Source organism: Sorex araneus, chromosome X, assembly GCF_027595985.1.
Source record: "Sorex araneus isolate mSorAra2 chromosome X, mSorAra2.pri, whole genome shotgun sequence".
In the NCBI taxonomy this organism is placed as follows: Eukaryota; Metazoa; Chordata; class Mammalia; order Eulipotyphla; family Soricidae; genus Sorex; species Sorex araneus.
In genome coordinates, this window is record NC_073313.1 from 255,914,596 (window position 1) to 255,927,621 (window position 13,026).

A 13,026-nucleotide genomic window follows, 5' to 3' on the forward strand; every position below is an offset into this window, starting at 1 on the left:
TGCAATGAGCAACTGAGACACACTTAAAAAATCTTTTTTAATTATAACACCGTAGCAAATTGTTCATAATACAGTTGTTTCAGCTATTCGGTGTCCCAACACGAGTCCCACCTCCAGTGTAACCTTCTCGCCTCTCCACCAATGTTCCTAGTTTCCTACCCACCCTCCAAACCTACCACTTAGCAGACACAAAGAAATTCACTTCATATTGCTTCTTACAACAAAAGGACAAAATTATCAAAGAATAGGTCAATTAAAGTCAATATGTGATCGTTTTATCTGATTGACTGGGCTGGTTGGTGCTAGTTGAGCCTTCTGTATTTTTTAAATTTTTGCTCATTGATTTTTGCTCAGTGGTTCTCTACACAACTTCCCATCGAATTTACTGTGTTCCTACTGGGTTGTCAGTACTAAGGAATTTGGAAGTGTCACCCAGCTGGTTTGTGACCACACACTCCAGGAGCTATGGAACTGGAATGATTTGGTGGTTTGGCAGCTTGATGATGTTAACTTGTGGAGCTGGGCCACTTGTAGGTTTCAGGATGTTGAGAATGACTGGGGGGCTTTAAGTGACTGGGGGTTTTAAGTACATTTCTTCTGTACCTTTGAGCAGAAGAAATGCATATTTTGAGAACCCACATCATGGGAGCAATCAGGATCTTATTGGGACATTTTTCTGTCCAGTTTTATTAGTGAGTCAGCAAGATATGACTGAATTGTCCCCACCTCTCCATGTGGTGCTAAAATATGCTCCCCATTTGCAGCAATAGGGGACCGAGGTTCTCAGAGTCATTGCTGCAAAATGAATCACGCAGTAAGTGGCAGGACAGCCTGGATTCAACCCAGGACATGGTGCCTCCAGGGTCCTTGTTTCTGGACCCCGGCTGTGCCCCTGCTCCCACTCCCTTTCCTGGCTTCTTCCATTAACCAGCTTAGCCCACTCTGGGTCCATCTGCTCCCTTCTCATCAGTTAGTCCACGACCCTGGAGCAAAGCCATTGGGGAGGGGGGGCGGCGAGCAGGGTGCTTCTTGGAAAAGCTGTGCTCAAGGAAAGAGCTTTGGGTCTTCACAGGATTTTAAGTAAGACTGTCCATAGCCCTTATTGATTTGATCTACCTCAGCCCTTGGGGATGCGCTCTTTCCTGCACTCCTAATTAAAGTGGACTGCTTAGGACGCACATCTCCTCTGCCTGCTGCTGGCTCTGCTGAGATGGAGAAGCATGTCAAATTTGACCTCTAGCTCTATTCTAAAAAAAAAGAAAAAGGAAATAAGTCACAAGACCTTGCAGTGACAGTTGTTGGTGCTAAGCCAGGACACTAGGATGAGCCTCTGGACGCTGCCCTGTAAGCAGGAAGCAGAAGCGAGGCCCCACTTTTACATTAAGTGGGAAAGATAAAACTTGTGAGTCCGAATGATCTGGAGAGGTACAACCTGCTCTCATATGCCTGCCTGGTCATACATTATCTTGGCAGTACAAGGCAGCAGTTTCCCCCTGTCTTACACATCCTCAATCCAGTTTGACCTTCAAGTATCAGTGTGAGCCTTCTCTTTGCCCTATGTGTAACTGAACACAAGAATGTGGGGGACGTGATCTGTAGAACCTATGTTGCCCAGTTCCATATCTTCCCCTGATGTTTAAATCATTGCAACATAGCTTTGACAACATAGCTTTGACAAGACAATGTATACCCTGATATTCCTTTGACGAATGCTCATCCTTAACTCTTTGTACTCTCATTAGTGATTCTTTCTCTGTAATAGTTATTAGGATGTAACTGATAAAAAAATAGAATAAAAGAAGACCTCTGCTAGTCACTCTTTGCCTTAAACCAGATTGACACCTTAGCCCTCCGTGCTCTCTACATTCCTCTTGCATGTCTCGTCTTCGTGACTCCGACCAAAAGAATATTCAGGCGACAGACAGTGGCCCAGAGTGTATAGAGTCTGTTAAAGACCTCACAGTCTAATTCCCTATAGCCCAACTCCTCTGGGACTACAGTTCAAGACAGGAGAATGGTATCAGGTCAGGTGGAGGTAGGGTCAAACTCTTTTTGAACTATTTGAAAAGGATGTGCCAGGAAAGGACTGAAGGGTAAGAAGGTGGTCAGGGGTCCCCTGTACCCCTCCTCACTTTCAAATAACTGGTATAGACTTTCAATCTATATCATTTTATTGAATAGGTTCTAAACTGATATCTTTTAATTTTTGTTAAAGCAGTGTGATTTACAAAGGTGCTCATAATTCAGTCAATAACAGTTTGTTCCTTCTTCCTCCCTCCCTCTCTCCCTCCCTCCCTCCCTTCCTTCCTCCCTCCCTTCCTCCCTCCCTCCCTCCCTTCCTTCCTTCCTTCCTCCCTCCCTCCCTCCCTTCCTTCCTTCCTTCCTTCCTTCCTTCCTTCCTTCCTTCCTTCCTTCCTTCCTTCCTTCCTTCCTTCCTTCCTTCCTCCCTTCCTTCCTCCATTCTACCCTTCCTTCCTCCCTCCCTCCTTCTGTCCCTTCTCTCCTTTCTTCCTTCCTTCCTTCCTTCCTTCCTTCCTTCCTTCCTTCCTTCCTTCCTCCCTTCCTCCCTTCCTTCCTTTCTCCTTCCTGCCTTACTCTCTCCCCGCCTTCCTCTCAATTACATTGGTTTCCACTATTTCGTAAGCTTCAGGAGTGTTTTTTCACAATAAATTGTCACCCACCACAGAGTGTGGTAATCCCAACATCTTTATCTGTTTGTTCCTTCTCATCCCCCACTTACTACCTCACTCCCCACTGGCAGTCCCAAGTTCTGGGCTTAGCATTAGTTGGGATCCAATACTCATTGTTCTCTCTCTGGCTTATTTTGCTTAGCACAATCCCCTTAGTTACACTGATGTTGGTCGAATGGCAAGATTCCATGCTTCTTAGAGCTGCGTAGTATTCCACCACATCTTCTCGATCCACTCACCTGTTGTTGGGCACTTGGGTTGTTTCCAGATCTTGGTTGTTGTCAGGAGCACCACCATGAACCCTTCAAACTCATGTTTGGGGGTTATTTAATTGACACCTAGTTATAAACCTAGGTGTGGAATCAATTGCTCTAGTTTATGCTGTCTTATCTTGAGAAACCCTCATGCTGATTTCCAGAGAGACTGAGCCCAGTTTCACTAACAGTGCATGAGGGTTAATGAAAATTCTTTTTTAAAGGAAAAATGAGGGGCAGAGAGATATCACAATGGGTAAGGCATTTGCCTTTCACATGGCCGACCTGGGTTTGATCCCTGGAACCATGTATGATGCCCTGAGCACTGCCTGGAATGACCCCTGAGCACACAGTCAAGAGTAAGCCCTGAGCAGAGCTGGGCATAGACCCCAAAGCAAACAGAAGCAACAACAGCAGAAAGGGGGGATGGGTAATGGAGACCAAAGAGCTTGTCGAGGGGTCAAATTGCTTGCACAGTGCTAAATGCCGAACTACAGAGTCAGGAGTGACTCCCGCCTACCCTCAGGTCTGGCTCCAGCCCTTCACCAGCCCCCACAAAAAAGGGGAAAATGAGACCCACCTGCATCAACGGGCAACTCAATTCTGTCTGCAGATTGGCCACAGTGATGTAGTAGTGGCTGAAAATCTAAGTCCTGTTTGAATAAAATCAGGAGAGGTGAAAATCCCACGTATTTACGGCACATTTCCCCTGTCAGGGACTGTGCTTGCTGGCTTCCATGCACTGACTTTCTGTAACACCCTGCAAGGCACGTAATAGACAGAAAAGTTAACAGAGAGAGGCCCGGGGGACAGCGCAGTGGGTAGGGAACTTGCCTTGCACACGGCCAGCCTGGATTCAATCCCCGGCATCCCAGATGGTCCCCTGAGCACTGCCGAGAGTCATTCCTGAGATGCAGAGCCAGGAGCAAGCTGTGAGCACTGCCGGGTGTGGCCACTTCAGCTCAAAATAAATCACTATCACTATCATCCTGTTGTTCGTCGATGTACTCGAGCGAGCACCAGTAACGTCTCTATTACACTCAGCCCTGAGATTTTAGCAGCCTCTCCTTACTCGTCTTTCCCAACGACTGGAGGCTCTTTCAGGGTCAGGGGAATGATTTTATTTAAACAAATTTTATTTAAATTTGTTTTATTATTTTATTTATATATTTATATATAAATAATTTATATTTATATATATTTATAATATAAAATAAATTATTTTATTTTTTATTTAAATTTGTTAAATTTTATTTAAATAAAATAAATAGTTTAAATTTAAAGAACAATTAGTAGAGACTTTTCCAATGTTCTCTGTTCTTGTTCCACAAACTCACAGGCCTCTTGCTTTTGTTTTTCAGGCTTATGAACAGAAGTACATCGTGAAGAATTATTTCTTCTACTACCTGTTCAGATTCTCAGCCGCTCTAGGCCAAGAAGTGTTCTTCATCACATTTCTTCCATTCATTTACTGGAATGTTGATCCTTTTTCGGCCAAAAGACTGATTGTCATATGGGTGGTAAGTAGAACTCTTGGTTACTGACCACAACAACTACTGTAATAATTAGCTGCCTTGGTGCTGGAGGGGATGTGTGGGATGCCAGGGACTGAACAGAGGCTATCGCACGTAAGATTAACGCCTCATGACTAAAATTTTAATTTTCATCGTTACCTTCTTGTTCCTGAGCTTCTTTTTTCTAGTGTACTAAGTAACTTTCATCTAGCACAGCAGATAAGGCGTTTGCCTTGCATGCAGCCGACCTGGGTTCGGTTCCTCCATCCCTCTCGAAGAGCCCAGCAAGCTTCCAAGAGTCTCTCACCTGCACGGCAGAGCCTGGCAAGCTACCCATGGTGTATTTGATATGCCAAAAACAGTAACAACCAGTCTCACAATGGAGATGTTACTGGTGCCCGCTTGAGAAAATCGATGAGCAACGGGATGACAGTGACAGTGACAGATTTTTATTGCAGCCTCATAGTATCCAATGTCATTGAAGTCATTTATAGTTGCAGAATGACCAGAATTGGGGGCAGGAATGTATAGAGAAAGTTTTTTTTTCCTTTTTGGGTCACATCCGGCAATGCACAGGGGTTACTCCTGGCTTATGCACTCAGGAATTACTCCTGGCAGTGCTCAGGGGACCCTATGGGATGTTGGGAGTCAAACCTGGGTCAGCCGCGTGCAAGGCAAAAACGCCCTACCCGCTGGACTATCGCTCCAGCCCCACTTTTCTTTCTTTATCACTCTTTTCTGAGCTTTAAGAGTGAAAAAGATTCCTTAGCTTATGGTGGTAGAGTGAGGCAGACGAGGCCAAGGGCTGTTCATCACCTGGGGGTACTTTCTAACTCCGAACAGCCCCTGGACTGAGAGGGGGGATTGTTTTTGGAGGGGTGGGTGGGTGGGTGGGTGGAAGGGTTTGAGACCTAGTGGGAAGCAGTGGTTTGGGGACTCTGGGTTGTCACTTTCACGTGTTATGAGAGTCCTGAGCGCACAGAGCTGCTGGCACTTCCCATTGCGGGCAGGAATCTCAGGCTGTTGTCAGGGAGCAAATACCTGCTTCTCCAGAGACAGGAAGATCCGCCTTTGGTGCAGTTTGTCCTGCGGTTTAGCCACGCCCCCTCTCGCAAAGAAGGTTGCTCTGGTCCTCCGGGCTCCCTGCAGTGTCAGGGGGCTATTCTGTGTGCCCAGCCTATCAGGAAGCAGATGTGTGCTTGGTAATAGACATGGTATTGATTTTGCTTTTTTTTTTTTTTTTTTTTTTTGCTTTTTGGGTCACACCCGGTGATGCTCAGGGGTTACTCCTGGCTCTGCACTCAGGAATTACTCCTGGCGGTGCTCAGGGGACCATATGGGATGCTGGGATTCGAACCCAGGTTGGCCACATACAAGGCAAACGCCCTACCCGCTATGCTATTGCTCCAGCCCCTCAATTTTGCTTTTGCATTGAAGAGGGATGAAGGATGTACAGTGGGGAGCCTGGAAAATACAGCAATTATACAGCAAGTAGGGCACTTGCCTTGCACACAGCCCTCCCAGGTTTGATCCCCGGCAGAGCCAGGGCTAACCTCTGAGCACCATGGGGTGTGTTACCCTACCCCCCACCAAAAAAAAAGAAACAAAAAAAGAGAGATACACAGGGGAAACTGCTGATGCATAGGAGACTGGGAGGGAAGGAACTGAACAGACTGAAGGTGGCTTTTCTGGACGATCCGCTTCCTGTTGAGGCCCCTCTCTCCTTGAAGGGAGATCCCTAAATTAGTAGCTGCCTGTTCAAGGGGCAAGGACTAAGACATGTTAATTACACAAGCTTTAAGCCTGGAACCCTTAAACACCTCCTCTCATCTCAAATTCTTTGGAAGGCAGTATTGGGGAGTGTCAAGCTTTTGTCAGATGTCATATGAATTTGATGGCTCTCATTGCGCGATGTTCCAACAGGTTTCATTGCTTTTAAAAATTATTTGTTGGGTAATTCACGCTACTCAGGAGCTTGGCAGAATTTATGGTCATATTATTTACTATCTCGTCATGATCTATAATCGTTTCTCCCTTCTATTGTCTCTTATTGGCATGGATGTTCATGATCTTATTTGAGCTTCATAACAATAGTTTTCCTTGTTTTATAGCTTAGGAGAGTAATAGTTGAAGCAGTAATAACCCATTTCACCTGTGAGACCTTAGAATATATGTCACTCATGGCAATAATATTGCTGTACATCTCTTTGCCTCATTTCTACCAGCAACCCTGAGACGTGGTTATTGCTATATCTGAGAAGATGGAAAGTGAAAGTTCAAGTAACTTGCCCAAGATCCCCGGACTAAGTGGTCATAGGGATTTGGCTTGGCTTTATAGCCTCCTGGGACCATACCTGGCAGTGCTCAGGGCTTACTCCTGGTTTTGTGCTCAGGGATCACTCCTGATAGGCTCAGGGAACCGCAGGGGGTACAAATGGGACTATCTTGAACTAAGAAGCTTCTGCACCTCAAAAAAAACAGTGACCAAATACAAAGACAGTCAACAGAATGGGAAAGGATATTTACCCAATATCCATTGGGTAAGGGGTTGATATCAAGGATATACAAGGCACAAGTTGAACCCTACAAAAAGAAGACATCCAACCCCATCAGAAAATGGGGCGATGAAATGAACAGAAACTTTCTCAAAGAAGATATCCAAATGGCCAAAAAGCACATGAAAAAAATGCTCTTCATCACTAATCATCAGGGAGATGCAGATCAAAACAACAATGAGATACCATCTCACACTACAGAGACTGGCCCATATCCCAAAGAACAAAAGCAACCAGTGTTGCCGTGGATGTAAAGAGAAAGGGACTCTCCTCCACTGCTGGTGGGAATGCCGACTGGTTCAGCCCTTTTGGTAAACAGTATGGATGATTCTCAAAAAATTAGAAATTGAACTCCCATTTGACCCAACGATACCACTTTTGGAAATATATCCTGGAGAGGCAAAAGAATATAGTAGAAATGACATCTGCAGTTGTATATTCATTGCTGCACTGTTTACAATAGCCAAAATCTGGAAAAAACCCGAGTGCCCAAGAACAGATGACTGATTAAAGAAACTTTGGTACATGTACACAATGGAATACTATGCAGCTGTTAGAAAAGATGAAGTCATGAAATTTGCATATAAGTGGATCAACATGGAAAGTATCATGTTAAGTGAAATGAGTCAGAAAGAGAGGGAGAGACATAGAAAGATTGCACTCATCTGTGAAATATAAAGTAACAATAGGAGACTAATACCCAAGAATAGTAGAGATAAGGACCAGGAGGTTTATTCCATGGCTTGGAAGCCGGCCTCAAATGCTGGGGGGAAAGGCAGCTCAGATAGAGAAGGGAATACCAAGTGAAGGGTATCTGGAGTGCCAGCTCAGGTTGGAAGGTGCGAACCGAATGTAGACTATAGATGGAACACAATGGCCACTCGATGCCTCTAGTGCAAACTACAACACCCAAAAGGAAAGAGGGAACAAAAGGGAATGCCCTGCCACAGAGACAGGATGGGGTAGGGGGAGGGAGTGGGGGTGCTGGGAGGGATATTGGGATCATTGGTGGTGGAGAATGGACACTGGTGGAGGGATGGGTACTCTATCATTGTATGACTGAAACGCAAGCACGAAAGTTTGTAAATCTGTAACTGTACCCCACAGTGATTCACTAATAATTCTTTTTTAAAAAGAGAACCTGGGCATTTCCAGAGTAGAAAAATAATAAGCAGAGAATGGCTGTCAGGAGAAATATCTGTTAAAAGATTGAATGCTGCTCTATAGATCGAACATCAAATGTTAATGTGCCTCAACTTATTTGTCAATTGTTATTGTGAATTCCCTTAAAATTAAACTATAGATTTATAGGAGATAAGTACTTGCCTAGCATGTGGATGACCCTGGTTCAAATCACTAGTGTCACATATGGTCCCCAATCATGGCCAGAAGTCACTCCTGGTCACAGAGCCAGCAATAGCCCTTCAGCACCACTGGGTCTGGTACCAACCCCTGCACACATGCCCACCAAAAATGAAATGCACTAAATCATCATCATCATCATCATCATCATCATCATCATCATCCCATTGATTGTCGAATTTCTCGAGCGGTCTCAATAACATCTCCATTCGTCCTAGCCCTGAGATTTTAGAATCCTCTCTTTACTTGTCCTTTCCAATGGTGCCGCATTGGAGGCTCTTTCAGGGTCAGGGGAATGAGACCCAGCATTGTTACTGGTTTTGACATAAGAATACGCCTTGGGGAGTTTTCGAGGCTCTCCTATGTGGGCAGGAAACTCGGTAGCTGGCCAGTTTCTCCCAGAGGGAGAATTAGGCTTCCAGGAGCTTGGTTTTATAGTCTCTAGATGTTGTCCATTGGTGGGGTTACACGGCGCTGGGGGCAGTCCCTGGGTGTGACTGCCTAGCTACTGGAAAATGGGGAATCTGGGCAGAAGAGGCCCAGTCCTGATCTGAGCAGGCTTGGAAGTCTCAGCATCGGGTCCCACACACCTGGGTTCCTCTGCCAGTTCCTTCATGCGTGAGGCTCATCCAAACGTGTGGAGGGGGACCTTGAGCATGTCTGTGGCTAGGCTCCAGAGGTCTTCGGCCGCGGGAGCTCTGCTCGGGACAGGGAGGGGAACTGAAGTCCACCCCCTCCGAGGGGCCCCGGGGAAGACAGCCAGGCGTGGGGGCAAGAGACTTCAAACTTAATACATCAAAAAACTAGTCAGCGGGGCTGGAGCGATAGCACAGCGGGTAAAGGCGTTTGCCTTGCACGCGGCCAACCCGGGTTCGATTCCCAGCATCCCATATGGTCCTCTGAGCACCGCCAGGGGTGATTCCTGAATGCAGAGCCAGGAGTAACCCCTGTGCATTGCCAGGTGTGACCCAAAAAGCAAAACAAAACAAAACAAAACTAGACAACATCAGAGGAAAATACAGGTAGGCTTTGACTCAAGAAGAAAGCCACTTCATGAAATCTCTGCTTTAGTTGAAACAATGTCTATGTACCTTTTCCAGAAGTGCAAGAGAACTCAGAACATTGGAATCCCTCATATACCAAACTACAGTTAACCAAACCAAAAGGACTAGATTTACATCCAAATAGGCTGCAATAACATTCTTTTCCATTATCAGAAGACTTCATGAGTAAGAGGTTTTTCCAATATTATCAGGCCATAAGTGAAAGTAATTTTTCCCACTATTTCTCAGATCTGAGTATAACTGTATGACTTTATATCTCATCATGATAATCCCCCATATCCTACATCCATCTGTGATTCCCTGCTTCCCTTTGTAATGCCAAGGAGGACTAGCTTGTTAAAGAACAAAAAGGATTAAGAATCAGCTACTCTGCCAAATTTATTTATATTTCCATCCATGAACTCCCCTCTCCATCTCTGCTATGTGGCGTTCATTGAAATTTGAAGAATCTGATCTCAGTTTAATGAAACAGCTGCTGATATCATCCCTCCAGTTTGAGGACTTATTGTCCACAACCCTACTTCTCTTCTTCTCATTCACTGTCATTCTTCCTCCTGTGAGCTGGAAATTATAGTAAAGGTTTTCATTTCTGCACTAAATCATTTCTAAATAATCGTTGGATTTTCTGATGTTTTGTATTTGAGGTGATTTTTTAAAAAAATGTTTAATTGTTTGGTAAATATAAATTAATCCTTTTTTGATAAAAATCAAAGTCTTGGGGATAAGGAAGGCATAAGAGCACAGGCGGAGGGCAGACCCTTTTGTCCCAAATCAAATCAGGGTGTGTTGGAGAGTTCAGGGTAATGAATTTCTCATATCTCGCTTACTGGTGGTTGAAGGGACCTGAGCAATCAAGTGGATAGGACAGTCACTTTGCACACAGCCGACTGGAATTCAAGCTCTGTCACCCCAAATGGTCCTCCCAACCCAAGCCCCACTAGAAGTGATCTCTGAGTGCAGAGTCAGAAGGAACCCCTGAGCATCACCAGCTGTGGCCCCCAAAACAAAAACAAAGAAGAACAAAACATGGTTGCAAGCTGAAACAATTGATTGAACGCTCTAGCTTGCTGGTGGTACATCGAGCAAAATGCAGACCCGGAAGGGAAATCTGGACTGTGCCCACAGTCTAGTGCCTAACTGCTCCAGACGGTTGATGATTACTTTATGAGACATGCCCATCAAATGTAAGAGGCCACCATTGTGATGCTATGTCAAGTGGTGTGGTGTCTCTCTGGAAGTGGGCAGGCTGCCATCTGTCTGTCTCACAGGGGAGTCTGAGGGAGGAGAGGAAAAAGCTTCCTGTGCCTGTAATTCACAAGCCCTCAGACTGGGGTCAATTTTAGTGCCAAAAGATGACTTTAAATGTGATTATCTCCTAATCCTCTGTTTAAACCACTACCACCGTTCACTTCAAAAGATCGGCTTGCTTGTTAAGTTGGCTCTTGCTTGAGATTAATGAGTCTTGAAAAGTATTCAACAATGGCCAGATTGTCACCCTCACTAACTTGCAGGGAATGAAATGGAATGAGGCGTCAGAGATTCTGCCCAGTCCCTCTGAAGTCGAATCTTGTAATTTAGCCTTAGTTAAATATTAAGTAAATGTCTCTAGGGGAGTTGTTATGCAAACTGTATTGGTTTGGTTGTGAAACACAATAAGGAAAAGTTTGGGTTTTAATGTAGTCTTAAAAAAAATCAAGTGCTAGGATTTGTGAACTGATAAACTTAGATCTTTCCAATTACCACCAACATCTGAAAAATTAAATAATCCTCAGAATAATGACAGCCATCCTTTCTGCCTAACTCTCTGGACACAAGCTCACTCCAAAAAGCCCCTTCCCTGATAACCTCCCTCCCCCCCCACACACACACCTTCCACAATCTGAAGGTTGAGTTGCTGGGTTCTGTGTGTTGTTCTGATTCAGATGGTTCCAATTATTTGGTCAGGAAAAAAATAAAATACAGTCGGCACCTATACTCCTGATCCACTTCCATGAAGAGAGGAAACAAAATACCTCTCCCTCCATGGCACTCAAGATTACTACCACTTCCTGTTCCCCCACCTGCTTTGGGAAATGCTGTTTTAATTGAACAGAATTGTAATCCTCCCTAATAGAGACCACCCCTTTAGCCCCCCACTCCCAGCCCCCAGAATCACTTCTTTTTTCTTCTTCTTTTTTTTTTTTTTTTGCTTTTTGGGTCACACCCAGTGATGCTCAGTGGTTACTCCTGACCCTGCACTCAGGAATCACTCCCTGCAGTGTTCAGGGGACCACATGGCATGTCGGGATCGAACCCCTGGGTTCAGCCATGTGCAAGGCAAATGTCCTACCTGCTGTACCATCGCTCCAGCCCCATTGCTTCTAATGTTTAATTCCTCATCTGGCTGGAGATTATTTGAAACCATGGTCAGGTATGACATGATTAAAAATATCAACATTCCCGGATGCAGGGCATTTTTAAGAAAAATGAAGCCAGTCTGCTAAAATGATTTTTATTTTAATGAAGCGTTTCACACTGGCGCATCACAGCTCCCCTGGGCTTGAGTGGCCTACCAAGGGAGACCCAGCACTCACCAAGTCCCGTCCAGACCTGGGACCAAGGAACATGGGCAGAGCAGGGCAGTCAGAGTCAGACTTGGGCCGGCAGGGCCATGCAGCCTTGGCCCCTTGGGGCTGTAAACATCCTCCATTTTTCTTTTTTTTTAACACCAAAGGAAACAGAGGGAACTAGCTAATCAATAGAGCTGGCGGGTTGGAGGACTTTTTTCCAAGTAAAATTCACAAATAAAGTATTAGCACCCTTCTTCTGAACCAGCCCCTTCCTTTTGCCTGTCTCTATTCTTTTATTTGGGGGGGGAGGGGGTTCACATCCAGCAATGCTCAGGGATCACTCCTGGCTCTGCACTCAGGAATTACCTCTCGCTGTGCTCAGGGGACCATATGGGATGCTGGGAATCGAACCTGGGTCGGCCGCGTGCAAGGCAAACGCCCTACCCGCTGTGCTATCACTCCAGCCCCTCCCTGTCTGTATTCTTGACTTCCTCTGCTTCTCCTAGTAGCTTCACAAGTCAGATGCTTCCCCCCCACCCCCGCAACACACACACACACCACACACACACACACACACACACACACACACACACCCCATTTCACAGGATGAGCCTCCACCCCAGGAACTGTAGCTTCCCCAGGGGGACCCACCCAGTAAGTGTCACCAGGAGTCTTTAACTGTGTGTAGCTCCAATGCCCTCTCCACTGCACCCTCTTGACTGAAATGGCTACTATGCGCAAGCACACACACACTCACACACATACATTCAATTATTCAGAATCACGCTTGTGCTATTTCACTGGGAATAAAAAATGTAGCAGGCCTCACTTGCAGGGGCCCTCATGTATAGCAAACACATGCCATAAATGTCCTTGACACTTGGTCTCTGGTTCTCTGGGCTACCCGCTCACAGACCATATGTTCCAGCATGTTCACACTTGCCCTAAAAGCCACGGAGGGCGTCAGGATCCTGACAAGGTGGAGACGGGAGCTAGGGCTTTGGCCTCTGGGCTGGGGGTCTGAGGAGGACTTCCTGT

At 45.6% G+C, this 13,026-nt stretch overlaps 1 protein-coding gene across 2 annotated transcripts in view; it reads left to right on the plus strand.

Moving 5' to 3' along the window:
- SGPP2 (sphingosine-1-phosphate phosphatase 2) overlaps positions 1 to 13,026 on the plus strand; it is a 131,730-nt gene that overhangs the window by 47,182 nt on the left and 71,522 nt on the right. For both annotated transcript variants that reach the window (XM_055121869.1, XM_055121870.1), the window contains exon 2: positions 4,306 to 4,464. In XM_055121869.1, coding sequence (XP_054977844.1) covers positions 4,306 to 4,464 — 159 coding nt within the window. The remainder of the gene's footprint in view (positions 1 to 4,305; positions 4,465 to 13,026) is intronic.